Raw genomic sequence first — 27,977 nt, forward strand, 5'->3', positions numbered from 1 at the left:
AAGAGCATGTGCATTATGAAGAGGCTGGATTAGCCGAGGGAGAAATTCTGTGAACTCATGGTAACTTCATTAGCCCTTCAGAATAAATTGCACTCTATTAACCCTGTGAAGATCAACAAGCACAAACCCCTTTGCTCATTCACACAGTCACACTCACATGCATACTTTACTGAAGATAAAAATGCAAATCAATGATCTGCTTAGCAAAAAATCCACATACTGCCCATTCCATGCCAATTTGTCACACTGTCACACATGCAAGGCCACATTATGCTAAACTGAAAAAAAGAGGTCTAAGTTCATTAAGAGCTTTATGCTTCTGCTTAAGAAGATCTCTCTGAAAAAAAGACAAGTGCACAGCACATTTCTGTTCAACAAGTAATGAAATCGTCATTTGGGGTGTATGTTAGGATTCGCTCTTATGTTGCGAATTAAGGAGGATGGAAGGAGGAGACGGATCAAACAGAGCCCGGGTTCTCTACAGCAGTCTCTGGGTTGTCATCCACCTCTAAGCTCGAAGAGATTTGACCCATCAGCAGCCGTGTAAAAGAAATAAATCTTTAAGTCGCTTTCAAATACTTTAATTCTCTTTTCTGGAGCTCTCTATGTCCCTCACTTTATCTTATTAATTTCAGCACTTCTTTTGGGCTGGTGGGGTTTACAGCATCAGTTGAGCTGTTTATCACAGAGAGCCGAACCCAAACTTAACTCAAATGCCCCTTTAAACATCCCAGCCATGACGGTTCAAACTGTTTGTTCAGCTCTCCTGCTGCCTTTCCTTATGAATGAGACGTTTAAATGTCTGCTACATGAGGCCATTTAAAAAGTTGTCTCTGTCCCTTCGTCCTCATGCAACCTCTGCTTAGGCTGTAACCCGGGATGCAGCTCTTGCAGGATTGGAAGTTAAAGAGAGAATGGAGGTGCCTTTGCAGCAAGCCCTGATTACCTGCAGGTAATGGAGGTGGGGGGTGATGGATGGAGGAGGCTGAGAAGAAGCCTGTCTCCGTGTCCCTGTTGCAGCATGGTGGGCTACCCCCACCCGTACACACAAGTGCGCGCGCACACACACACACACACACACACACACACACACACACACACACACACACAAGTACTATGGACACAAATGAACGCAGCAGCATCTAGCACCATGCAGTTCCAGAATTCACATATAAAATTGTGATACATTATTTACTAATGATGACCTCTGGCCTGTATTTTTCTTGTAATTGATTTAGCTTCACCTGAAGAAACAGGTATCTTCTAGAAATACAATGAAAAATGAAAAAACAACATTTTCCTATTTGTTATTTTTAAATCCAAAAGTTTGCTGTAATATACACTATACTGCAAAAATTATTCACTCACCCATCCAAATCATTGAACTCAGGTGTTCCAATCACTTCCATGGCCACAAGTCTATAAAACCAAGCACCTAGGCATGCAGACTGCTTCTACAAATGTTTGTGAAAGAATGGGTCACTCTCAGGAGCTCAGTGAATTCCAGCATGGTGCCATGATAGGATGCCATGTGTGCAACAAGTCCAGTCATAAAATTTTCTCGCTACTAAATATTCCAGAGTTAACTGTCAGTGGTATTAAACAAAGTGGTAGCGATTGGGAATGACAGCAACTCAGCCACAAAGTGGTAGGCCATGTAAAATGACAGAGCAGGGTCAGCAGATTCTGAGGCACATAAGGTCACCAACTTTCTGCAGAGTCAATCACTACAGACCTCCAAACTTCATGTGGCCTTCAGATTAGCTCAAGAACAGTGTAGAGAGCTTCATGGAATGGGTTTCCATGGCCGAGCAGCTGCATCCAAGTCTCACATCACCAAGCACAACGCAAAAAGTTGAATGCAGTGGTGTAAAGTGCTGCCACTGAACTCTAAAGTAGTGCAGAAGAGTTCTTTGTAGTGATGAATCACGTTTCTCCATCTGGCAATCCGATGGACGAGTCTAGGTTTGGCAGTTGCCAGGAGAATGGTACTTGTCTGACTACATTGTGCCAAGTTTAAAGTTTGGTGGAGGGGGGATTATGGTGTGGGGTTGTTTTGGGGTGTCGGGCTCAGCCCCTTAGTTCCAGTGAAAGGAACTCTTAATGCTTCAGCAGACCAAGAGATTTTAGACAATTTCATGCTCCAAACTTTGGGGGAACAGTTTGGGGACGGCCCCTTCCTATTCCAACATGACTGCACACCAGTGCACAAAGCAAGGTCCATAAAGACATGGATGAGCAAGTTGTTGTGGAAGAACTTGACCAGCCTGCACAGAGTCCGGACTTCAACCTGATAGAACACCTTTGGGATGAATTAGACCAGAGACTGAAAGCCAGGCTTTCTATGTCCAACATCAGTGTTTGACCTCATAAACGCACTTCTGGATGAATGGTCAACATTCCCATAAACACACTCCTAAACCTTGTGGAAAGCCTTCCCAGAACAGTTGAAGCTGTTATAGCTGCAAAGGGTTAGCCGACATCATATTAAGCCCTATGGATTAAGAGTGAGATGTCACTCAATTTCATATGGGTGTGAAGGCAGATGAGTGAATACTTTTGGCAATATAGTGAAAAATATTGTTATAGTCTCCCAATATATCATTCACTCCAAAATCCATAATGTCCATATATAAAAACTAAGCTGCAAAAACAAGTCATTTTGACTTCAGTTTTTTTGTGATGTCATGAAAAACATTTGTTTATGCCAAATCAACCTTTAGCTGTTTAGCTCCGCCCATTCACAAAAATCTTTGATACGGTGCATTTAAGACTGATGCATGTAAATGAGTACTGTTCTGAGTGTCTGTTCTGTATTTGAGTCTGATTCAAAAAGAAGGACAGGCTGAAACATGCTTATTACTCATTTTAATTAATTATTAAATTAGTGGGCAGTGCTAAAATTGTTGCAGATAAAATGTAAATGCACTTGACTTTCATCACAATGCAAATTTTTTAAAAAGGGCTGGTTTTGCAGCTTACTTTCCCTACATGGGCCATATGGACTTGAGAATGAATTGGATGTTTTGAAACTACCAATATTTACATTCTCTCAAAGCCTTCTCAAAAAAGTGGGGAAAATATGGTTTAATATGATAAAGACCCTTCAAATACAGTAAAGCTGATTAATTTATTGACTATTATATTATTAATCAATCAAACTGAACTGTTATGCCGTCTGTATGTTCCTCTCACAGCACCGTCGTCATTGAAATTTTCATCGGCCCAACCAGTGATTTATTCTCGTCAGAGACATTATAATAGGAGGTGGAAATCTGGTATGGCTGGGAGAACTTGTTACAGTATTTTACACTATAATAAAGATATGAAGTCACAATATATAAAACTTAATACTAAGAATAATATCAGCACAACAACAATAAGTGAGCTGCTCCATTAGCCAGTCTCTTGATAAAAGTAAAACCTAAAAAATCAAGCAATAGTTAGATGTATTTCACTTGATGTTTACATTAAATTTGCATGCTGCTTACATCTTGCTATACTCACTAGTTGGTACAATTGCTCTATTTCTTGATGTTTACATTTTTTATTCTAGATGTTTTTACTGTTGCATTTCCTTTTATTTTACTTGTTTTTGCACTTTTTAATGCATCTTGCATGAAAAATATAAGGTTCAAAGTTACATTTTTTCATGCTGGACTATGATACAAGCCTGAGGCCAAAAAAATGATGACCAAGCCTTTAATGAGGTAAAACTGTACACCTCTGACAGTATTATTATTACCATTATTACTATTACTATAACAATAGCAAAAGTAATAATAGCATTAAGTAATAATAGTAGTACTAGTAGTAACAGCAGTAACAGTAGTAGTAATAACACACCTGTCAGTTAAAATGTAAAAAAAAAAAAAAACTACTGAACAGCTTACCTTGCTGTGCAGATACAAATATGAAGCTTCTTCAGTTCCTTTAATGGAACCAGTTTTTAATTGCCTTGAAACATCTCCTGGTTGTTTTACCACCCCATTCATTATCAATTTTATTTTGCACATTTCAGTCCTCCAAAATGATTAATAAATTAACAAAAATAAAAATGTACCCCTCATCTGCTGGATGAGTTCTATGAGCTGATTTGTCCTTCTTTCTTTTGCTTAACAGTTATGTTAAATCCATGCTATACAACAGCACAACAAATGAGTTAAAATGGAAATCACTGCAAAAAAAAAAATCTGCAACACACTGTGCGACACGGCCAGCAAAATGGAATGTAAACAACACACTATCTCCATGCACCCACCCTCTGCTGTGACGCTGCGAACAGCCGTCTAAATGCCTATAGTCGTTAATGCAGGAGCAACATGAAAAATGTTCTTTTGTTGTGTTCATAAGATTTATTTAAGTTGCCTGAGCTGATGTTTTACTTGTCTCATGGGCAGGGCTGCTTCTGTTTGAATGTTTTTGGACTATAATACTGGTATTCAGTGTTATATCAGTATAGCTCCTTATTCTCTGCTAACTTATAAGGCTCAATATGGCAGTCATATAACAGAAAGTCCTGCAGATTCATGATCTGAGTGTATTTTAGTAAAGTACAAGCCTGAATTGGCCAAACTGGATGATTGCCCACTTTTCCTACCACCTATGGTGGAGGAGTATCTGTTTGCTGAAATGATAAACTACACTCTTGTGTGAGCCTAAATACTCACACATGTCTACAGTTCAACAGAATCACGTGTAGAGTAAAGCACAGCTACACAGGAGTGAAGATACAAGCAAAAACATTCATTCTGCCAGTCTACATGCTATATACAGCTACATAGCTGACAAATACACCAACATTACTTAGCCCTGATAAATGTGTTAGAGCACCAAGCGGGAAGTTAAAACTTTTTTGTTTTCATAAGCCCCATGATGTCTTAATGAAAGCATTTACTGCTTTCTTTTATTTATATTTGTTTGCCTCAATCCAGCCCACCCAATTCACATTCTGCCTATTAGAGAAATCTAATGACTGAAAAATTACTGTAGTCCTAAATAATTGTGATCATTTAAAATAATAGCAAAAAGACAATTAAATCATCATTTCCAAAAAATGGAATGCTGTTGGGATGCTGTGTAAAATGTAAACAATAATAAAACATGATGTGCCAATCATTTCAACTCTATATTTAATCAAAAAAGTACAGATACAACATATCAAAACATTGAAACTGAGAATGTCTATTGTTCTTTGAAAAATATATGCCCTTTTTGAATTTGATGTCAGCAACTCATTTTGCAAAAAATTGGGTGGAACACTTGGTGGAACATCTTATAGATAGGATGAGTCTTTCGGAAGTAAAGATGTGGAGGGGTTCACCACTCTGTGAAAGACTGCACATGCAAATCATTTTCTCAAATTTCTCAATGTACAATAGCAAAGGATTTCATCATCTAAGGTATATCTTTAAAACAGTCAGAGAATCCAGAGAAATATATTGTAAGCAAGAGACAAGGCAGAGTGGAATTCTGTAGTTGACATCACTGCATGGGCTCAGTAACACATCCACCAATCCAAGCTGATACCAAGCAGAGAGGAAACTATATATAAACAGGATTTAGAAACACTGCTGCCTTCTCTGGGCCCTAGCTCATTTTAAATGGACTAAGGAAAAGTGGAAAGTGTTCTGTGGTCCAACAAACCAAAATTTGAAATTCTTTTTGGAAATCATTGATACCGCATCTACTGGGCTAAAGAGGAGATGAACCATCCAGTTTGTTATCAGCATACAGTTCAAAGCCCAGCATCTGTGATGGTATGATGGGCATTAGTGCACATAGCATGGGTGACTTGCAAATCTGTGATGATATCATTTATGCTACATGATAAATACAGGATTTGGAGCAACATATGTTTCCATCCAGACAACGTCATTTTCAGGGAAGGCCCTGCCTATGTCAGCAAGACAACGACAAACCACATTCTGCACTTATTATAACAGTATGGCTCTGTAGTATAAGAGTCTGGGTGCTAAACTGGCCTGTCACCCACGGAAAACACGTAGCACATTATGAAGAAAAAAAAAAAAACAGGACAAACGAGACCCTGAAGTACAGGTAAAATCCTATATCAAGCAATAATGGGAAAACATTCAAACATTTAAACATTCAAAACATTTAAAACTACAGCCACTGGTCTCCTCAATTACCAAACACTTATAGAGTGATGTTAAAAGAAGAGGTGATGCAACACAACAGTAAACATACCCCTATTCCAACTTTTTTTTTTAAATATGTTGCCGGCATCAAATTCTAAATGGGCATATATTTTCCAAGAAACAATACAAATTTAATTAAATATTGGTAAATGATTTGCACATCGTTGCATTCTGTTTCTATTTACATTTTGCACAGCATCCCAACTTTTTTAGAAACCGAGTTGTATGTAATACTTGTGACAGGGCTATCCACTTGTAAAAATACATGCATGTGTAGTAGATGGAACAACTTAAGAAATACAGTTTTGTGTTCATTTAACCAAAGACCATTTATGTACACAATAATTTGTTTTACTAAGTGATTTAATGTTTTGAACGCATTTTTTAAAATGTTGGCTTGGCTTTCAGTTTCAGTATTATAGGCCTCTCCCCTTTGAGAAAGACAGATGTCTGGTACGACTGAAAATAACTTGTCATTGCCAAGATGGCCATCACGCAACACAATAATAATAATGCCTACATGTATTGTATAAATATTACAGAGCTTAGCTTTACAGAGTACTGTAGCATTTAACATTGCACTGTTTTTTTTCCCATAACAGTCAACAGCTAATCCACTTTGTTCTTTTCACTGTATTGTATCATATGAAGGCAGCCTCATACAAACAGGGATAGACACACACACATACATACATGTATATGTATAGCTACAGCAATGTTTGCATCAGGAGTAAAGAGTGTGTTCAGGGACTGTTTAGTAATGAGCAACAGTCCCTGAAGAGCAGACAGGTGAACTACCCAAAACACAGAGGAGAAGGCAGCGCTGCAGTCAAAAGCAGCACCCAGTGACAGTGCCAAACTGCATTATTAATGCCCACGCTGCATGGCTACGCTACCAGAAATACATCATCCCCTGTACTACATAAATACTCAGAAGAAAGGAAAAACACTATTCTACACAGTTAGCAGAACAGGCTTCCACTGAGTGCTGTGTTTTCCTCCTGACGCAGAAAGAGAGAGAAATGAAAAGCTGTAAGTCATGTCAAGCAGGATGCACTGGGTCAGGGATCTCCTCTGCGTAGCCATGGTAACGCGCCCGGCAACCGGGAGGAAGTTTTGCCTCATACTGGCTCCTCACTGCTCATTGGTTGCAGAGCGAGAGAAAGGGGAAGAGGGAATGTAAAAAATAGAGAATCACACTATAATGAACCAAAATCCTTCTCGGCCATGACTGCTACTTGAGGCTTTGTTATAAGGTAGATACTTCGGTGAAGAGTTGTTTAATACTAGCACTAATGCAACATCAGAGACTCAAGCACTGCGGTCCAACTCATGCAGCATCTTGCTCAAAGTATGCCAAGTGACCCCTGCTAGTAGAGGTAGCTGTTTAAATCTGTGTGAGAACAGGGAAATCTGTTAGTGGGATACAGCATTTTAAATGACGCCAGCACATTTACAGAGAGTAGTCGGCTGCATAATTCATGCTCGCCTATGAGTTTGCAGGCAGGCCAGTCAGGACTAATGGATAAAGAAGGGTCTCCTGCAGAAGACGCTAGTTAGGAGAAAGGACATTGGGGCAGCCATTAAGGGATGTCGATAAATTAGCAGAGAGCAAGAGAGAAGGAGGAGATTGTGGAGGGGGAAGGGGGGCTCCTGTCTGCAGAGAAATGAATGGGCACTATTAATATGAATAGAACAGTATGATTAAAACCCAAACCGCCAGGCAGCCTTTAACATGTTCATAGGTAATTAAGGCAAGCGGTTTTAAGCTAGTGGTTCAAAAAGGTTATAGAATACTGTCAAAAAATTTAATGTAAGAATTGTGATTCTGATTAACTGCGACTGAAGGAACGTTGCTGGCGTGACACCAATTGCTTGTGTGGGAACTTTGCAGTTAGGCTTGATAAACAGAAATGTAGCCTGACCTTCATCTGCCTCCCTCCCCTCCCTTGGCTGTGTGACCCTGAGGCTGCAGCCGGTGAGGCTGACTGCTTTTCCACCTTCAAAAAACAATCCCATTTCACTTGGTAATCCAGGCGCTGCCCAGACTATCACACTGGGCTAACAGCAGTAATGCTGTTTTGGGGGGTGGTGGGGCAGCGGGTGGGATTAGCGTTTGCTGAGCTCTAGCTGCCGTTAGTCCTCAACACACTCTGTCTCTCTACCTCCCGAGATCTGGCATAGGCCGCAAAAGGCAGAAAAATGGCTGAATAATAAATTCTAACTCAATAAGACTGGAGACAGCTAGTGCACTCAGACAGAGACGGCCTTGTCTTGGGTTCTCCGCAGTGAAGGAACAAATACACATAGCTAGCGTGCCCTGGTAGCAGAGTAATGCTATTCTGTCTTTTTTGCTAAGCAATTGTTTCTTTTTTGCCCGCCATATATCAGGCTAGCACGTAGAGGTGGATAATGTGACAATATATTGTGAACAATTACAACACAATACACTTTTCTGAGAATATGGTCAGTAACAGCAGCACTTAAACACTGAACAACTGCAAACTGCATAGTGCATTACTAAGACAGCATAATTAGGTCTGGTTAATAACCAGAGTTCAGCATATGTATATGTGTGTATGTGTCTGGTATGCCCCCCTTTTGCTTTAATGACAATGTGAGCTCAGGACTTGATGTTGGTGCAAAAGCCTCTGAATAGACCTAATCCACCTGAGAGCCATCTGAATGTGTTTCAGTGGAATGATTAAGACAAAAAAAAAATTCTGTACAAAGGCCTTGAAATTTTCAGTTTTATAGATTTGATTCAATCTAAATAGTAACCAAGAAATAGGGCATTTCTAGTATTTCTACTTTATTTCAAGTGTAATAACTTTTGTTTTCAAAATTCTAAAACTTTGTTATTTCCAGGTTTAAATGAAAAAAAAGATTTTTGATGTGGTCTCAGTCTGTATAAACTATGATTTTTCTTATTGTGAATCATGATGCTTTATTTTTGCCCACCTACTGGCATGCATTTTCTGTTTTGTGTATGAAACTTGACACAGTTGACACAGCATTCTGCTGATCATGCAACATTAATGATCAGCAGCACCGAACACCTCAAGATGCTTGTAGAAGGAGGGGAAGCGTTAGATTTGCCAAATAAGCATCCAGATGATTGACTGGTTAGGATGCTGTTCAGCACTGAGCAGAGAAAGCCTCTGCAGACTTTATACCCAATGAGAAAATGGATATGGTTGCATTTTTTGGTATTCTCCGGCAACAGTGAGCACATGGCACAGCTGGCATTCAAACTAGAATCTCAAAACATTATCTTAAAACATTATATAAAACATGTTTTAAATGTTGTAGTCAATATAATAACAAGAAACGTTCCACTTTCAGTAAAAAAAAAAAAAAAACAGTGTGGTTATTAGGCTGGATTGTACACTGTGAATAAAGTGCTTAATCAGGCTCTTTGCAGATGCAGTTGACCCAGGCCTGCAGCAGACCACAGGAGGGTGCAGGGTTTTAAGGCTGACACAAACACAAACTGCTTTTCAGGACATCAGCAGGAGAGGGATAGCAACTCAGCAAAAGAGCCTGAAGGTGTTAGCATTGCTAGAAGAAAAATCCAGCATGTATGCGTGTGAGTACATAAAATGGATCTGCAGTCCAACTGCTCTACATTCTACAGCATAGCTAAATCGAGTGTGATTGTGTGTGAAAGTTACCGAGCATTTGTGCTAGTGCATGCATCTGGGTTACCTTGAGGGAGTCGAAGCATGCAATGACGCGGCCGTTCTCCACGTGGCAGGTGCGTGAAGGGTGAGCGAACTTGCACTCTGTGTCTGAACGTGAGCAGGCGCCTCTCTGGAACTCACGGCACACCTCCAGGGTTAGCCACTTGGTGTCGCGGCCCATGGCCACGTTGATGGCCATGGCGGTGCCTCAGTGACAAGACGGGACAAGGCCTGGGAACGGGTCTGTCTGAGACAGAGAAGGTCGAAGAAGCGACGAGTATATGGAGGCAAAAATCACTGTGGTGAAAGGGACGGGTGTGACTTGTTAAAATCACTGTGCCACAGCACTTGCTTTCAGGCAAAAGAAAAAAGACATGCTCAAGAACAGTTAACAAAAATCAAGGAAAAAGAATGTCACTCTCTATGTTCTATTTGTTCTTGTGTGGTTAATTCCGGGGCTGCTTGGAGCAGAGGGCAGGTGTGTCCAGTAAAAGGATGCTGAGGTTGGGGCAGGTCACTGTGCCATGCTGCAGTGGATCCTTGACCGTGCGTGACAGACTGAGGCACTAAAAGAGCAGACTGGCACGTTCTCCTGGGCTGCGGTGGATGTTTTTCTGTCTAGACTCTCCCACAAGGGTGCTGAGTGTCCTAAAACAAACCCCCCTTCATCCACACAAAAGTACCTCACACTTTCTCCACCTTCAGGCTCCTAAATGCCCCTCTCCAACTGCCGCAGTCAGAGTGCTTTCTGAAGATGCTCGCATGTCTGGACGACTCGAGAGGCACTATAAAGCCGTTCAGTCCAAAAGAGGAAAGTAATCGACTGTCCTTGTATTAACAGGGCAATACGGCCAGCGAGGGGGGGTTGAGCTGGGAGGGGGGTATCGACGAACAGCAAATGGGCCGATTGACTGTTTGCCTGTCAGGGTGAAATATAGCCTCAGTCAAGGCCAAGCACACTCACAGACACACACACACAGAGGGCAGCGGGAGACAGCGGATGTGGGGGCGGCAGCGTGGGAGAAAGCGTGCGCGGTGAGAGGCTGCTGCAGCATCCAGCCCAGGCACTTTGTGGTGATGTGTGTCCTCTTCCTTCTATTTGAGTCGCATTCTCGTCCGTCCTGCTTTCCCTTCGTCCCTTCTTCTCATCGTAGCCCTCTGCCGTCTTCCTTGGTTACTTCAAAGCGAAAATCTGTCCTTCAACAAGAAAAAAACATGAAAAAAGGGTTAGAAAAGCCCGTTTAAAAAACAACATAAACAAAAAAGGCCAAAGTGGCAACCATGACAAAATATGAAGTTCTGGATGAAATGGCTGGAAAAAAATGACTTACAGGCTCAACTATTTACACTACACTACGAACCTGTGAGACAGGGATACAGAGGGTGAGAGGCAAACAGAGCAAGAGAATGAAGGCGCATGGCAGAGAGTACGTGAGAAAGAGAGCATGAGGGGGGAAAGAGTGAAAGAGAGGTAGAGGAGGAGCGCAGACAGGAGGCAGGCAGCAATGCACAGGAAAGGGCAGGCTGTGTCTTGATTAAGAGATAGAGGGAGGGAGAGAGGGAGGGAAGGAGAGGGAAGAGAGTGGGGGAGAGAGAAAGAGAGAGAGTGCTACGTCACTTTACATGATCAGCAGAGACAGGTTAAAGTTGATGTCAAATACAACAGAGCTTCAGGAAGCCCTAAAATAAGCTGAAGTGAACTCTGTGCAGAATTTTGCACACATTTCAAAGAAAAAGAAAAGGTAGCAAGGAAGGGAGAGAGTGAGGGGGAGGGAGGGCAGGTCCTAGCGACGGCAGCTGCTCAGCACTCAGCGTGGCGACAGCCAATAAGTGGACACTTTGCAAACAGGCTGAGTGCTGTGGCGGCCAATGAGGAGCAGCGTTACACCTCAATCTCAGTCTTTATTCCCTCCTGCCTCTTCTGGTAGAAGCTGTTATTGCATTGGCTCCTTGGCTGAATTCTAAAGAGAATGAAGCACGCCTGCCTCTTTTTTCCAACAAGCTTTATCAGGAGAGTTTCTGTACTGGTACATTAGCCAGATATGCAATCACCGCTCAGCCTGGGACTAGCACACAACACGCACAGGTGAGGCAGATAAAAGGACAAGAGGAGAAACCATATGGAAAAAGGGGATTTTTTTTCTCAGCCTTAGTCCTCTTTGAGATATTCCTTCAGACTGAGATGGATAGAGTAGTATGGGGGGGTGCTAAAAAACAAAAAACAAAACAACAACAAAAAAAAACATCAGATCAACAGAAGACTGCAAAGAGCCTACAACAGCAGGAGTATGTTTGCAGTCGTTGTGTATGTGTGTATGTTGGGTGGGTCTGACAGCTGATATTCGGTCTCCAGGGAGGGACAGTAGTCAGGAATAATTGGTGATGTGATGCAGATTAGGATGGGAGATATACGGTACAGCTAACACACTGCTGCAAATCTATGTTAGTGGACAGCTTTTAGGGTTTCACAAAAAAGTAATGAGCGCCCGTCCACCAAAAGAAAGACCACCCTTTTATTTATTTAATTTTCAATCCAAATTACCTTTATGTACAAATTATAATGGAAAAAAATAATTCCATTAGCTAAATTTTTTTTTCAGTATTTTGTGTGCTCAGCTTAATTACAACTAATAAATTACTGCCTTAATTACAGCTTCCATTCTTTTTAGGAGACTTGCATTGAGTGTTTTTAAAGAAATCCGCAATAATATTTCTCACACCTCAAAAGGACAGTTGATTGGCTGCAATTTCTGCTTTTCACAATCCAAGCAATCCCATGTAGTAATTGGCAGTCCACTAAACCTTACTCCACAAATCACACAAGTCCAGTTTCTGAGTTCTAGTGCAAAATTTCCTTTTCTCAGGTTCTTGACGGCTACATATCCTTTTAGATCTATAGCACTGAACTGTGGAAGGATGGACTAAAACACCTGTAGATCTGAAGCAAGAAATGAGATTTTCTTCAAGCTCTCAAAGATGAAAGCCTTAGATACTGATTATTTGTACTGATCTCTGACTTTTGAACAGCTCTATGCTAACAAGCAAAATCTATATGGTAATGAAAATGATTTCTTGACAATAAATGACAAGTCCCTTAGCTATTTGATTTTAGATAGGCAGACAAATAGCGCTCATTGGCTTGAATGGAGTGACAGTATAATGACTATGTGCTTTCACTGCATACATAATTGAACTTTCCAATTTTCTGTAGGTTTTGTTTGTGTGACGTTAAAAAGTCACAAGATCACCTGCTATAACGCAGCGTGTGGTAAGAGCCTGGGCGGTCTGTTACCAAAACAAAAATCAGCACGCTGAAAGCAGGAATAATTATGCACTCAGCAGGTTTAAACACTCAGTTGGTTTGATTTAAAAATGATGGCCCCTGACCAGAACTCATACACATACATGAAATTTTTTGATCAAACCTAATGATTTCTGGAAAGTAGGTACATATTACTTCTGTCATTTGAGTGAAGAATGATGACTGGTTTTCACTGCATTCATATTTTAACCCCTTACCTCCACTACTACATATTACATACATCACATTGTGAACATATTTGTTTTATAGTAGTTACAACTTGTAATGTTTAAAAGTCAGACACCAACCCTCTTTTATTTAATTATCAGTTAAAACAATTTAATTAAATATAATCACATATTTTACAAGAAATTAGAAAGCAGCCTCAATATCCAAGTATAATATCGTATTTTATGGTTTTCATATCACACCCCAGGTTTTTGAACTCTAGTTTTTAAAATTTCTGCTTTTCACTTTGCTCTTCTTTATGCAAGTATACTTCTTTTCCTCAGAAATATCTCCTGATAAATATTAACTTGTACTTAATGGCCATTTTGACTTAATTTAAATGGATTAAATGTGGTAATAATAATCATAATATTTGCAATAATAAATAATGATAAACTTAATGCAGATGACAGAGCACAGCAGGGCTAAACAATGACTTGATGACTTGATGTAGGACAAAGGGTTGAATGAATAAAGGGGTATGGGAAAGCCACAACAAATAAGACTGCAGTGAATGAGGGAAGAAAGAGAGAGAGAGAGAGAGAGAGAGAGAGAGAGAGAGAGGGCGGGAGATAGAAGGGCAGATAGGATCTGTCCCCAAGTCTCCCAGAGACAGACACAGACGGAAGAGGCGGCGGGGGTGCGTGTGTGTGACTGCGTAGACAGACAGCCCAGAAGGAGAGCACTGCAGTGAAGTGGGAGAGGGTGTGAGGGATGGTGTGTGCATGTGCGTGCCTGTATATGACACAGAGAGAAAGAGAGAGAAAACGAGAGAGAAAAATGAGGTGGGGGTGGGAAAATGAATGTATAACTCCCACTTTCAGACTCCAGAACAAAGGCACATCCACATCAAGAGAAAAAGCAGAAGAGAGAAGCTTTTTTTTTTTGCTCAATTGTGCATGCGGCTCTCTTTTTCCTCTTTACAGTACCTGGCCTAGAGTAAGATCGATTCGTGTTTGCTCGGGAGAAAACACCCCCATTCTGCAGAGGCCTCTGCACCTCAGCTGCACAGTCACTACCAACTACAGCATGACAATATTGATAAAATTCAACACAGCAGCATTTTCCAAACATATCATGGTATCAAGCTATCTTCTGATATAGGTTTGCATTAAAGAAATTTTCCTTCCATTTTTGAAATGGGTTTTATGTAGTATATAAGCATCGCTAATGTTTCCAGATGTCCAACTATGCAGTCCGTTTAGGCAATTAAGCTGGAAAAACGGCCTGTTTTGAGTTTGTTGTTTTTGTGAGGTCATAAAAGCAGTTTAACACTGCCCATTTCCACTGAAGGAGGGTTTCATCCTGGACTGCTTACTGAATGGGGCACAATACAGGGCAGCCAATCAGAACAGAGGTCATTTTTACATATATAAAGGAAAATGAACAAAAACAGTCTGTTTAACTGAGAGATAAAAGTCTGGATGACAAAATAATTTAGCCATGACAAAATAAATGAAATCCAAGGAAAAGTCAAATACAAGAAGAATATAGAATATGGCATCTTTAAAGCTGCACTAAACATGGTGTCAATGTACTGCTGTGAAGCCTGAATCAATCATTTTAAAGCGCTCAGGTTTTAAAAGAGTATTTCGGACCACCTACACATCTTTACGTATTAATCCCAAAAGCACAGGCACAAAAAGATAGTCTGGCTTGATGTTTAGGTCTGCAAAATCAACTTTACACTAATGAAGATAAGATGACCACAGTAGATAAGTCACTTACATCCCTGGAAGATGTTCTTCAAGAACATGTTCTTTTGACTGAGGTCTCTGTGAATATTCTTTCAACACACTTGCAGTCATTAGATTCATCTCCTTAGGTAAGTGGTCTGAAGCAAAACAGAAATTACAAAATGTTCTGAAACTGAAAAACCTTTGCATCCTTTAGTCTAGTTCTCTGTGCTATAAGAATGTCTTATAAACCTGCCAATGTTTTCCTGAGTGGACTGTTTGTTCTATTTTGATTGTTCATACTATTTTCTATTTTCATTAGTTTTTAATGTATTTAGACTTTTTCATCCCGGTTAATTAAGCTTGTGTTCTTTATCAATACAACTGAAATTAAAATATATATTAGGATCAAGGAATATCCCATAATACTTTAAACCATGTCCAATTATTCCAGTGGTATTCTGGAAGTTGTGAAAGTGATAAAGCATTTATGGCATTTTTTATGACACTTTTTTGCCATCTTGTCCTCAGTTAATGGAAAACATGAGAAAGAGTAATTCGCTTACATGGTTACCAAATAGATGAACACAGTGCACAACTGTCAAAAAAAATGTCAAAGTCAAACCATCTAACTAACAATTGCTAAATGTTCAGCAGTGCTGCAAACTAAGAGAGAACAGTTAGTTAGCTATTCAATTCTGGCTAAACAAAGCACAGATACAAATTTAGACGATAATAATTCAAATTTGAGGGAGTCAAGTCAGAAGGCTAAGATCAGTAAGGCTACAGACTCAAACAGTTCCACACACCACACAATACTGGTGCTCTGCTGACACAAGTTTAGATTATAAAAAACTAAAGTCTGAGACAGTGAAAGGCAGTAGCTGGTGCTGGAGTGAGAAATCTATTGATCTGTAGTGTTTGGGAGCGTAGCATTTTATCCAAGCTAATGAGAGCTTAATCAAAAAGCCAAACATACCAAACATCATAGTACAGACTCGCGTCCAGCTAACCAATGAGAGGATATCTGAAAACAAACTCAAGTGACCAGTGTTGGAGGGGCAGAAAGTTGAAATCAGATGTGTTCTCTGGTGTGTGCAGCTCTTAGTCGTCGTTGAGTCACTATGACACCTCAGTATTTCTGAGATTTTCCTTGACTCTGATTTTTACCCTCTTTCTATCTTCATCAGTGATCAGTCAGCTTCCACACCAGCAATCAGAGAAGCCCTCAAAAACATAAATGGGTGGAATATGTTTATCTGACTGTTCAGATTGTTAAATTTTACATCATAATTTTAAATACCGCAATCATTTTTAAATACCAAGCCATAATTTATTACAGTTAAACCCAATCCTAATCTACACTGTATGACAACAATACAGGTACACTGGTATACACAATCTACTGCCTTGCAGTAACTCCAACAGCTCAAGCACTCAGAGGCCCTGTTACAACACACACATCTGTCTCTGCACAAACACACACACCGTTTCTAAAAGGCCAATTATCTCATTTCTATGTACAGCAGTTGAACTGAGCAGTGAACTGTGAATGGTGTGCGTGGCTGTGACGTTCGTAGTGCCACCTGAACAGCCCCTGCCCTTGCACTCATTTGGAGAACAGGCGCTCCTCTCCTCACAACAAATGTCAGCATCCTTTCCATCCGAGCATGAGGTTCAGACCTAAACCTTCACAGCACGCAACGCTAACAGCCACAGGCACCCGTGAAGCAAAGGGAACAATTATAAATAGACAGCTTGTGTCACGATGTGAATAAGTAGGCTGAATAATTAATGATGCAATGCAAACCGGAAGAAGAGGTCGAGACGGTTATGATGTAGGCTCGGCCCAGCCCTCTCATCAAGAGCGCCCTTGAAAAGGCACGTCGCGCCAGGAGGCTCATCACTACAACCAGCTACGCACCACACCATATGGATATCATAACATATATACAGGCTATAACATTAAAAGACAAGCATTAAAACCTTTCGACAAGACAGCAAGGCTCTTTCCGAGCATTAAGAGGAGGAATATGTAAATACATTTTGATATGTCATAATGACTAACAATGTTATTATTTTGAGCAGAAACCCTTTCCTCTGCCTGAGCAAAGACAGCAGACAAATGATCTTCTGTTTGATGCTAATAATATTATCAATTCACAGGGCAGTCGTCAGGCAGGCAGTGTATGCACTAGCAGCTATGTGAAGTTGTTTTACTGTGATGTTCTACATCTCGGAGATGGCTATGCAAAGGATGTGCATGTTACTGCTGCAGTTCCGTGAGGAGGACTGTAAATATCAAGAGTCTGGAAACAGCAAGAGTGTATTGACTCTACAAGGTCACTGAGCCAGTAGCAATGAAACACACACACGCACATACACACTTCACATTGCAGTGACCTTCAGGAATGCAGCAGAATGAATGTGTATGCACAATCAGCGTTAGGGATGACTTGTGCGTAAGAAACAGACTGTGTTTAGGATTCAAGAGCTATACTGTGATGACTGACCCTTAGCAAGCTGCTGAGGAGTTTAAATTAGCCGAACACAGTTGTGTGCAAAAATCATAGCGCATCTTTCATTCATTCAATTTCCAGTCAAAACATCATGAAGTACAAGCTATTCATGTTTCAGCAGACATTTCTGAGGAGATTAGATACAAGACGATCCACTTTATATAAGAAACAGAGAAAAGGACTTGTAACAACTGTGCAAGACAGTTCTCTCTTCCACTGAGAGAAGACAGCAACACTATGGGTCGGAAGGATGTATAGCTGACAAGAAGCTGCTACTGAGAAAATAAGAAAAGTTTCAAGTCAAACAAAGAACCTGCTGGTCTTTTCTAAACAATGGACTGTCCAGAGCAGAGACCATCATTCAATGTGGTTGGTTTACTTGGATCATTGCAAGTCTCCCGATAAAAAAAAAAACAGAAGCTGTAATAAAGGCAAAAAAGTGGATAGAGTAAATAAAAATAGCTTAAAATAGATTTTAAAAAAAACAAAGACATAACATAATTTTCTTTTAAATATGTTTTCCACCTCTTCCCTTGACATTGAAAAATGAATAACTTGACTTAATTAACGGCGCCTCTGACTGGAATTTAAACAAATGAAGGACGGCCTGTGATGTTTGCACAGTACTGCACATGCACTAACACTACGCAAGACAAAACACCTAACAATAATTCACCAAATACACAAAATGATTCCAAGTCTGTCTCACTCAGTATGCAAAATATAGACTCGCTTGCTGAAATGCCAGCTATCCATTTCCTGATATTTGATGTACACACATCTGTCCTTATATAAACATCAGCTTTGATAAAACCTCCTGATATGTGTATGTAAAGGCTGTAACCACAGGAAGAATAATGCAGACTCATGCAGGCAGTGCACACACAACAAAACCCTCACTGCACAAGCTAATCGCAGAGCCCCAGGCTATCGATCAATCAGATCCATGTGAAGTTACTTAGTTGTTCCAGATGTAATAATAATTACTGTGACACTTTCCTCTGCTTCCTCGCTGCCCTTCAAAACATAAGAATAGGTTACAGTACACCAGGTTAATAATTAGTTAAACATTTCCCTATTACGCATCTAAAACATATGCCCCTGCATATCTTCGGACCAGAGTGAGCTTAGCATTACCATGTAACCCGACAGTGCAAGTTTGAGATAAGTCCTTCAATAGCTCATTGGCTTAAACAAACCTGCTAATCAGAATGTTTCAATGGCTAACAGTAATATTAATGACACTGCAGGCCATGGAGCCTTTTATTTGCAAGCTACATTAATAAAGAAATGCTTTATGTAAGTTCATTGCCAAATTCATCACAATCTATGGCATTACTAGAATCATAAGGATGTTATTTTGAGCTTTTGAAGAGAGCTGGGTGATACGGCAAAAATGTGATATCACAACCATTCAATAAGTTTTCATGATGTACAACAACTCACAATATTTAGATTTTTTTTTGACATCTGATAAAGATGGAACAGAAATAGTAGTGTTACATTTCAATATACAATCAATCCAGTGATTTGTATTCAACATTACACATACTGTACTGCACTTGAAACTTAATTAAATGAATATGCTCTCTTTGTAATCACACATGCCATTGAGAAGTAGTTTCCTGGATATACTCAGAAAAGCGTATTGTAATTTATCACTATAACAATATCATCATATTGTCCATCCCTATTCAAAACCTGATCAGATCAAACTGTTGTAGTGGTGCATACTAAGACTAAGAATACAATGTTAAGCTGTCTAGAAAGGGTGTGGCACTTTCCTAACAGATACAGTCCAGAAGGTAGTCTGAATACAAACCGGCTGTAAAATATGCAAATACACCAGAGTAAAGATAAGTTATTGCATATGGCATAAAATGAAACTGCACAGATGCTCATGAGGGCTATGAAAGGATGTGGCAGATTAGTGCCAGATACATGTGAGATTATTTTCTCAGACTACATATGGTGGACGTAGAGCTGTGTTTTACGCGGCTGAGCTTGTCCGCAGAGGAAGGGAAAAAAGCTCAGAATTCAGCAGGCAGAGGTCAGGGCAGGAGAGCCAGTGTTGTGTGGACTCCAGCGCACTGTGCCCCTTCAGCAGCAGTGCAGCTCATCAGTGTGACCTTCATCACACCGCCAAGCCGCAGACGGGCTTCTACCCGTGTAGCCTCTACCACATGGCTACTGTGGCCCCACTCAGTACGTGCGATAATCACAGGCATATAGCATGCGCTTATTTTACTGTATGACAGCTACGCTGCAGTGCTGTCATCCCATTGACTTTGGGTGGTCACATATTTTTGTCAAAGTATATAAAACATGCTAGTGAATAACTTGAGAGTGAAACATGAAAGGGAGATATCTCTACACTCCACCTCAAAAAGAGATTTCAGACATGATAGCAAGAGTGACCCCCAATCACTTCTCCTATAGTATACTGCCCATCCGCACATCTGAGGAAACTGCTCGGGCATGTAAACAGAAATCCTAGCGAGCAACAGAGGACTTAACTTGCAGCTTTTCTTGGCCGTTTACTCAGCGGAACTGAAACTGCAGGCAGCAAGATCAAAAAGAAGAAGCACACATCTGTGGAACAGAATTAGACAAGGTCTTGTTTTCACCATTCATTCCAATCTACTTTCACTCTTTTTGTCCACTGCTGCCAATTAGAAGTGAACTGAAACAAATGAACCTCATTTACACTACTCACTAAATGACTGATCAACTCACAGAAGCTTTATTTTCCCATGTTTGCTTAAAGGGTCTTTGACACAATACACTGACTTTTCCCTGCTTTTTTAAATTAAGGCGTTTGATGCAGACTAAACATTGTTAAAGCTGCACTATGTAGCTTTAAAAGTTTCTTTATGCATTTCATTGTTGCTAGAAAACAAACAATTTCCAAGTATGTTGCAGTTGTCCATTATTTAAGTTACTGCAGCCACCAAACATGTTGAATTTCCTGTGCTATACATCAAATTTAGGCCAGCAGCTAGCTAATGCACTTTAGTTTTGATTAGCAAAGAAGCCTGCCCTGGACTTAAACTACAGATTTTGCTGTTGAGGTACGGACAGAGGCGAGACTCTCTGATGTGTGCCCACAACGATCACTCGCTGCAGATACTGGATGATTCCACCCGTACTGAGGAGAGCATATTACACCCATACTGAGCTCCGAGCCATCACCAACGTTTCACCGCGGAGGCGATAACTGTGCGCCTAGAGCCGCTTCTGGAAAGTTCGAAAGGATTCAAAATGTGTTTGGTGAAAAATGTAGTGGTTTATTTGACATAGCAGCAGCTTTTCCATCAGATATTTATTCTAACCTAATTCTGTAATTTGTGAATGCTGAACTCTTCATATGTTAAAACGAAAATAAGCATCACTTGCTAACAGTTAAGTTAGCTAACACTAGCTAGCTAGGTTAACCAACTAGCTTGCTAGCAATTCACCTCTTTTAGATGACTGCTCTCACAAAATATGAGAAGCACCTTTTTAGCTAAAATCACAATTTTAAAGTGAGATGATGTCGTATTTATGGTATATTAAACCAGTGTGTATAACGTTACTTGTTAGAGTTGCTAGTTAGCTAAATAACCTAGCTAGCTTAGCTACGTATGCTTAGCTTAAGTTAATATCTCTGCTGGATGACCAGTTCACTCCGGCTAACCTGTGCTAACCATGATGGGCTCAAATCTGATGTTGAACGACTGACTGGTGTTTAAATGACAGAAAAGGAGAAACTAGCTAAGCCAGTTTACCTAGTTAGCTAGCTAGTCAACCTAACTACGGTCTGTGATGTGTGGGGCTGTTAGCTTGGTGGCCAGCATGCTAACGGGCTCACACCCCACAGAGCTTGTTCTATGCTTCTCTCACAGGAGTTTAGAGGATAAAAACAGAAATCTGACGGAGAGGAGTCGAGTGACTGGTGAAGCATGACTGGAATGACTGGAAGCATTATTTTAATAAGGACAACTGAGCTTTTATTTGGTAACTAGCTGCCAAGTGATTTTACATGCTAAAAATCCTATGTCACACTGAAGTTTGTGAAATCTGTTCTTTCGTCTCCTCATGTTGCCATTTTCAGGTTTAATCATATCTTTTCTTCTTGCAGTTACGTACACGGTTTCTCCATCTACCACCAGGATTTCTCAGGTATTGAAGCAGCTTTTATTTACCTGTCTTTCTTTCTCTGGCATGTTGCTGGTTTTTCTACGCTCGTTTTTCTACATTTGAAATCGTCTAAGATGAGTGTCTTTAATTGAAGTCGGTGTTTTAAATGTAATAGTTATTAGTATGTCTGTGTTTCTCCTGACTGACTGTAATAACCTTTGGGAAAGAAGTTTTGTGACGTTTTTAAATGTCTCATAGAGGGTGCATGTTGACTGAAGTACAAATGTTGACTGAATACCTTTTCACAGGTAATATTTAACCAAGAGTATTTCTGCTTTTACTCAAATTACTAGCACCGGTCTTACACACAAACCAAGAAGCTGTGTATTTTGTCCACCCTGCTTCTCGCTGATTATGAACTCCAGAATAAGCCAGAAAAATATCTCTGAGCTATAAAAGCAGCATGTTTACTGGATTCGAGAGGCTTGAATGCTTATACAAAAGCAGTTAGCCAACATGAATGTGCCTGTGTCTGTTTCAGATGTTGAAGCTAGTCTTTTAAACCTTTACCAAATGTTTTATCTTTTACAGCCATCCTTCCACTGCTGCTTCTGGTTCTCAATTGTTCAGGAATTGTCCCAGCTACTTTAATTCATAACATCTTTATGGTACTGCCCTTTGTAATATTATTGCATATTACGCTAAACATTTTATTACGTCTTTTAGCACAAGATATTACCAACATTACTTATTTTAACACGTATTTGACTCACCTTCTTTACTTTGCAAAAATGCTGTATGAAAACAATAGAACTTAAAAGATTGTGCTCTTGTAAAACAGTACAATGTTTTTCACAGTAACCTGGTCTTTGTTTTTCTTGTTACTTTTTATATGTATTTTGATACTGTTTACTGTTTGTTCAGGTTTTTATATCCCTATGTTTTGTATGGTGAGTAATGCTCACTGGCTATTTTTACAGTACTCCTGACTTACAAACTGGGGTTTATCTGTTTCTTTGTATACAGTGCCCCACCTCTTTCTTTTTACAGGGCCACCACAGAGCAGGTATTATTCATGAAACTTTCTCAGCAATGAGGCGACACTGACGTGGTGTTGGTGTGTTAGTGTGTGTTGTGCTAGTATAAGTGGATCAGACACAGCAGTGCTGTTTTAGTTTTTAAACACTGTCCACTCTATTAGACACTCCTACCTTGTAGATGTAAAGTCAGAGACATTAACACAAATTGTGCAGCAGCAGATGAGCTAGTCATGATCTAGTCCTTCATCAGTGGACTATTCTTGGTCTAGCAGTGACACTGAGGTGATTAAAGCATTGCTGTATCTGATAGTAGTGATCTGATACACTAGTACCACACTGTCAGTGTCTCTGCAGTGCTGAGAATTAACCAATAATACCTGCTTTGTGGTTATCTGGGCGGGTCCTGATCATTGCTGAATGATGTGAAAGGGGGCTAAAATGCAGAGAAAAACATCAGCTACAGTTTGCAATTGCTGAAGTGCACATATATATTAGACTGTGTGCACAATTATTAGGCAAGTCTTATTTTTGAGGTTTATTTTTATTAATCACCAACTACAGTGCTCTCGTTTAATCCAAAATGTTAATAAACTTCAAACATGAATGTTTAAGAAAGTAAAAGTGAGGTTTTGGCTTTCTTAGGAAAATATCTATATGTGCACAATTATTGGGCAACTATTATTGTGCAGAATTATTACGCAGCTAAATGAAAAACACACATTTTCCCATCTCACGTTTTTTATTTTCATCTGTTCAAGTGATAATTATAAACAAACAACTCAAAACTTTCCAATTAACATTTGACATATTAAAAAAAATAAATAAATCAGTGACCAATATAGCCACCCTTCTTTTCAATAACAGTGATAAGCCTTCCATTCACGGAGTCTGTCAGTTTCTTGATCTGTTGACGATCAACTTTTTTGTGCAGCAGCAACCACAGCCCTGTTCAGAGAGCTCTCCTGTTTTCCTTCACTGTAAATCTCCCGTTTAAGAATTGCCCACAAGTTCTCAGTTGGGTTCAGGTCAGGTGAAGTAGGGGGCCATGTCATAAGTTTTTCATCTTTAATGCCTTTACTGGCGAGCCATGCAGAGGAGTACTTGGATGTATGTGATGGAGCATTGTCCTGCATAAAAATCATTGTCTTTTTGAAAGATGCAGATTCTTCCTGGACCACTGCTTAAACAAGCTGTCTTCTAAAAACTGTCAGCAGGCTTGGGAGTTGATTTTGAGCCCATCTTCAACCCAAAAAGGTCCAACCAGCTCATCTTTAATAATACCAACCCATACCCCACCTAATAATACCCCACCTCCACCTTGCTGGCGTCTGACTCGAAGTGGAGCTCTGTCCCGTCCGTTACTGATCCAGCCACGGGCCCATCCATCTGGTAAGTCAAGAATCACTCTCATTTCATCAGTCCATTAAACCTTTGAAAAATCGAAAAATCTGTCTTCAGATTCTTCTTGGACCAGTCTAGACACTTCAGCTTATGTGTCTTGTTCAGTGGTGGTTGGGTTTCAGCCTTCCTTACCTTGGCCATGTCTCTGAGCACTGAACATCTTGTACTTCTTGCTACTCCAGCTAGGCTGCAGTTCTGGAATATGACAGAACTGGAAGATAATGGGTTCCTGGTAGCTTTACGCTTGATTCTTCTCAAATCCTTGGCAGTTAATTAGCGTCTTATTTTCTCAACACATTTCTTGCGACCTGTTGACTATTTCCAACAAAACATTTGATGGTTCTGTAATCACTCCACAATATCTTAGCAATTTCAAGAGTGCTGCATCCCTCTGTGAGACTTTTGGTAATTTTTAACTTTTCAGAGTCAGTTCAATCTCTTTTTTGGCCCATTTTGCCTAAAGAAAAAAGCTGCCTAATAATTATGCACACCTTGATATAGGGTGTTAACCTCCTTAGGCCACACCCTCCCTCATTACACAGATACACATCACCTGCTATGCTTAAATCCATATTTTGCTTAGGCAGTTAATGCAATCGTTTTTAAAAGATTTCTGGTGTAATCAGTTCATTTATGCTTGCCTGTGAACACGAGCTTTAAGAATTGTTCATTTTTCAAGACATGATGCAGTATGTAGTGTCTTAATATATGATCATGTATATATAACTTTCTTAGAACAGTGGCAGATTATTGATTGATCAGCTGTGTTCATCTGTGTTGTACTACTCCTCATTGCTTGAGCTTATTTACTACATTGGAGCTCAGCTTAACAGCAGAAGGCCTTGCATTCATCTTTGTGTGAGCATCATGCTCAAGCAAAGCCTCAATTTACCTTCTACTTTGTTTTTGTTTTCTGGCTTACAGAGAGGATACGTGCAGGTCCCTAGTGAACACCTGATGGACAATATGCGAGTTCTGAAGCAGAACTGGTGGCAGTGCACACTAAATTCCAGTAATCATTCAGCATCATGTCGACGTGGGACTCTATCCTATGTTAAGCACCATCTTCGGTCAAGTCTAGACTCAGTGACTCAAATATTCTTGATCACCCTTTAACATACATATTATTTATACATACATTATATATATATATGTACTTAATTTGTTTGCTTAAATTTAGTTCACTTATTTAATGCATTTTAATCAAAGTTTAGGTAAGTAAAATCTATTCAATTATATTACATGTCACTTGTTGCCATAAGTAACCACTGGTCGCATTTTTCACAGTGCATACAAAAGTCATCAAAAAAAAAGAAAGTACTACAAAAAATATATGTACAATATGTGTACAAGAGGCATTCCAACTCATAACACGTCACGCAAATTAAAGTCTTTTACAAAATGCAGTTTGTATGACACAAATAAAATAAAATCGACCTGAAATAAAAACTAAAGTTGTTGTTTTCTCATACCTTTTGACCAAATTGCCTCAAAAACATCTGAGCTTTAATGATGGTATGGCATGGTAGCAATGATAATAACCAATAATATCATGTTTTACCTCCCCACCACCTCCACATACCATCGAGCAACTCATGAACTGTCCCTAATTCAGTTATTCACTCAGAAAAGCTTCAGAGATTATTCTTGATTCATACTGATTTTAATCTAACTGCTTTACAGTGAAGGTGAGGAGGTGTAAACCAATTCTGAATAGCTCGGAACTGATTTATTTTTTTATTATTAAGAGGCCTCGCCTGACACTGCCACAGTGACACTGCCACAGTGACACTGCAGGAAGCGAGATTTAAAATGTTCCAAGTAGTCATGCATTTCTCAGTCATTCAGTAAAAATAGAGAAAACACCAGTCGAGGAGTGTTGCGGTGGGAACGGGCAAAGGCAGAGCATAAAATGGACGCCAGACAGTTGAGGTGAGTAAGAGGAGTGGTTAAGAGACTAGTGCTGGCAGCTGCACGAGTCAGCCTGAGAGAGAGAAAGAGTGAGAGAGAGTGAAAGCCCACAGCCTGAGAGAAAAATAATTAGGTTAAGTATCTATAATCCCCTCAGCCTACTCCAGTGCTACTGTCTCCATTCACAAAAACCTACAACAGGCTACATCCACTTAGGAACATGCAGGTATGACAGGAGATATGCTGGTTTACAGAGCGTCTTAAGAACCCGGGCTAGACTCCATGACAGTGTGAAGCGAACTGAGCACCATCCTGGTCTCTGCGCAAACCTGTTCAGTTCAACAATCTAATCAAACCAAGTGAGACCACATTTCTCATGTGTTATTTAACTAATCCTCCGTTAATGGATATGAGGATTTGTAGCCTAATGATTATTGCTGCCCATGAAAATCTTCTATGTTCCCTTGAGCAATAGGAAAATCATTAGAGCACGGACACAAAGACCTTCTAAAATTCTTTACGACATATCTGATAAAATAAAAATGAAAAAACTAACAAACAGACAAATAAATAAATAAACAAACAAACAAACAGCTTGAGATCTGCAAGAGAGGCACCACAGATGGTAATTACTGCTAAATAAGCTATCCGTGAGATTACATGCTAATAAAGTAAGATAACCGTGAGATTACATGCTTACAGACGTCGCCTAATCCGTCACGGCAATGTGCTTTAAAATAGACGTGGATTCACCAGAGCATTCAAGCTTTTCAGAGGGGCCTTCAGTAATATACAATACTCACTGCCCATGATGCACATCATAAAATATTCAAGATCACGGTTGATAAACGCTTCAGTGTAGCTTATTCTCCTTGTGAAAATGAGAGAACCGACATGTTTATGAATATCTGGCTACGTTTTACTGGTCAGTAGATTGCAGGACCTTTTCCAGACCGTTCGTTTTCCCCACATGGCAGAACTGGTCAAAGCTGGCCTGTAGGGGAAAGGGGAAATGAGGACATGTTGTGTGTGTACAGTTAACGTCGCTCTACACTATTATCAGTGTTTCCACAGCGTGAGGGAGAGCGAGCTAGGCGAGTGCAAAGTCCACCGCCTCAGAGATGCACGGTGACGAGTCCAGGCCTGCAGCGGGGTTACTGTAAATGAGGCATTGCGATACCACAGCTGTGGGCTACTGTGCATGTTTGTATATACTCTGCCCCAGACTGTAAGATGGCGAGTTGTTTCCTTATATTTGTGCATGGTCTCTTCAGTAAGAAGGAATTTCTCCTCCATTCCTGCATCTGCCCAGGCTGCTGTAACCTAGCTTAATCCTGTTACAGCTTGCAGGAGGGCTGCACAATAAATCATATTGTTATCATTATCGCTGTCTGAGCTTCCACAATGAACACACTGGTCAGGACTTCTTTCAAAAAATGCTGATCCACTTTTTTTTATGTAACTACCAAAACACAATGGTTTAGTCCATGGGTGCAGCCTTATTTGAGCCACCTCTGTGCCTTTTAAAGCAGGAAGTAAGACCATCACTTTTGAGCAGCTTGATCCCACGGTTTTGAAATAATTGTGTCTGAAAATGAAACTGATTTTTTGTGCTTTAATTAAGAATATTATGATTTTATGTGTGTACACCTGTTCAAAGCTGTGTTTGGTAGTTATGTGCTGGCCAGTGTTGAGTTATGCTCAGTGCTCAAAATGGGCTAAAATCGTCACTACCGAAACAGTCGCTACTGAAACAGTCGCTACTGAAACAGTCACTACTGAAACAGTTGGCAAAGTTTCCCCAAAGCATTATTATTTTTCTGTGACAAAATGTAATGTCCAGTCAATTATTTTAATAAAATAAACAAAATTAAGGTATTGGGTCACTCAAAGCAAAAATGATTTTATTGTCTACTTAATTTCAAGTGTGTTAAAGTT

At 40.0% G+C, this 27,977-nt stretch overlaps 1 protein-coding gene across 13 annotated transcripts in view; it reads right to left on the bottom strand.

The window, feature by feature from the left end:
- Nucleotides 1-27,977, bottom strand: part of mbnl3 (muscleblind-like splicing regulator 3) — a 56,239-nt gene that overhangs the window by 25,262 nt on the left and 3,000 nt on the right. For 8 of the 13 annotated variants that reach the window (XM_017725670.2, XM_037540628.1, XM_037540621.1 and 5 more), the window contains exon 2: nt 9,870-11,041. In XM_017725670.2, the coding sequence (XP_017581159.1) occupies nt 9,870-10,043 (174 nt within the window). In that variant the 5' untranslated portion in view covers nt 10,044-11,041. Of the gene's footprint in view, nt 1-9,869; nt 11,042-11,175; nt 11,346-27,977 lie in introns of those variants that run through there. The other 5 variants (XM_037540623.1, XM_037540627.1, XM_037540626.1 and 2 more) reach the window with 5 other exon arrangements.

Source organism: Pygocentrus nattereri, chromosome 8, assembly GCF_015220715.1.
Source record: "Pygocentrus nattereri isolate fPygNat1 chromosome 8, fPygNat1.pri, whole genome shotgun sequence".
In the NCBI taxonomy this organism is placed as follows: Eukaryota; Metazoa; Chordata; class Actinopteri; order Characiformes; family Serrasalmidae; genus Pygocentrus; species Pygocentrus nattereri.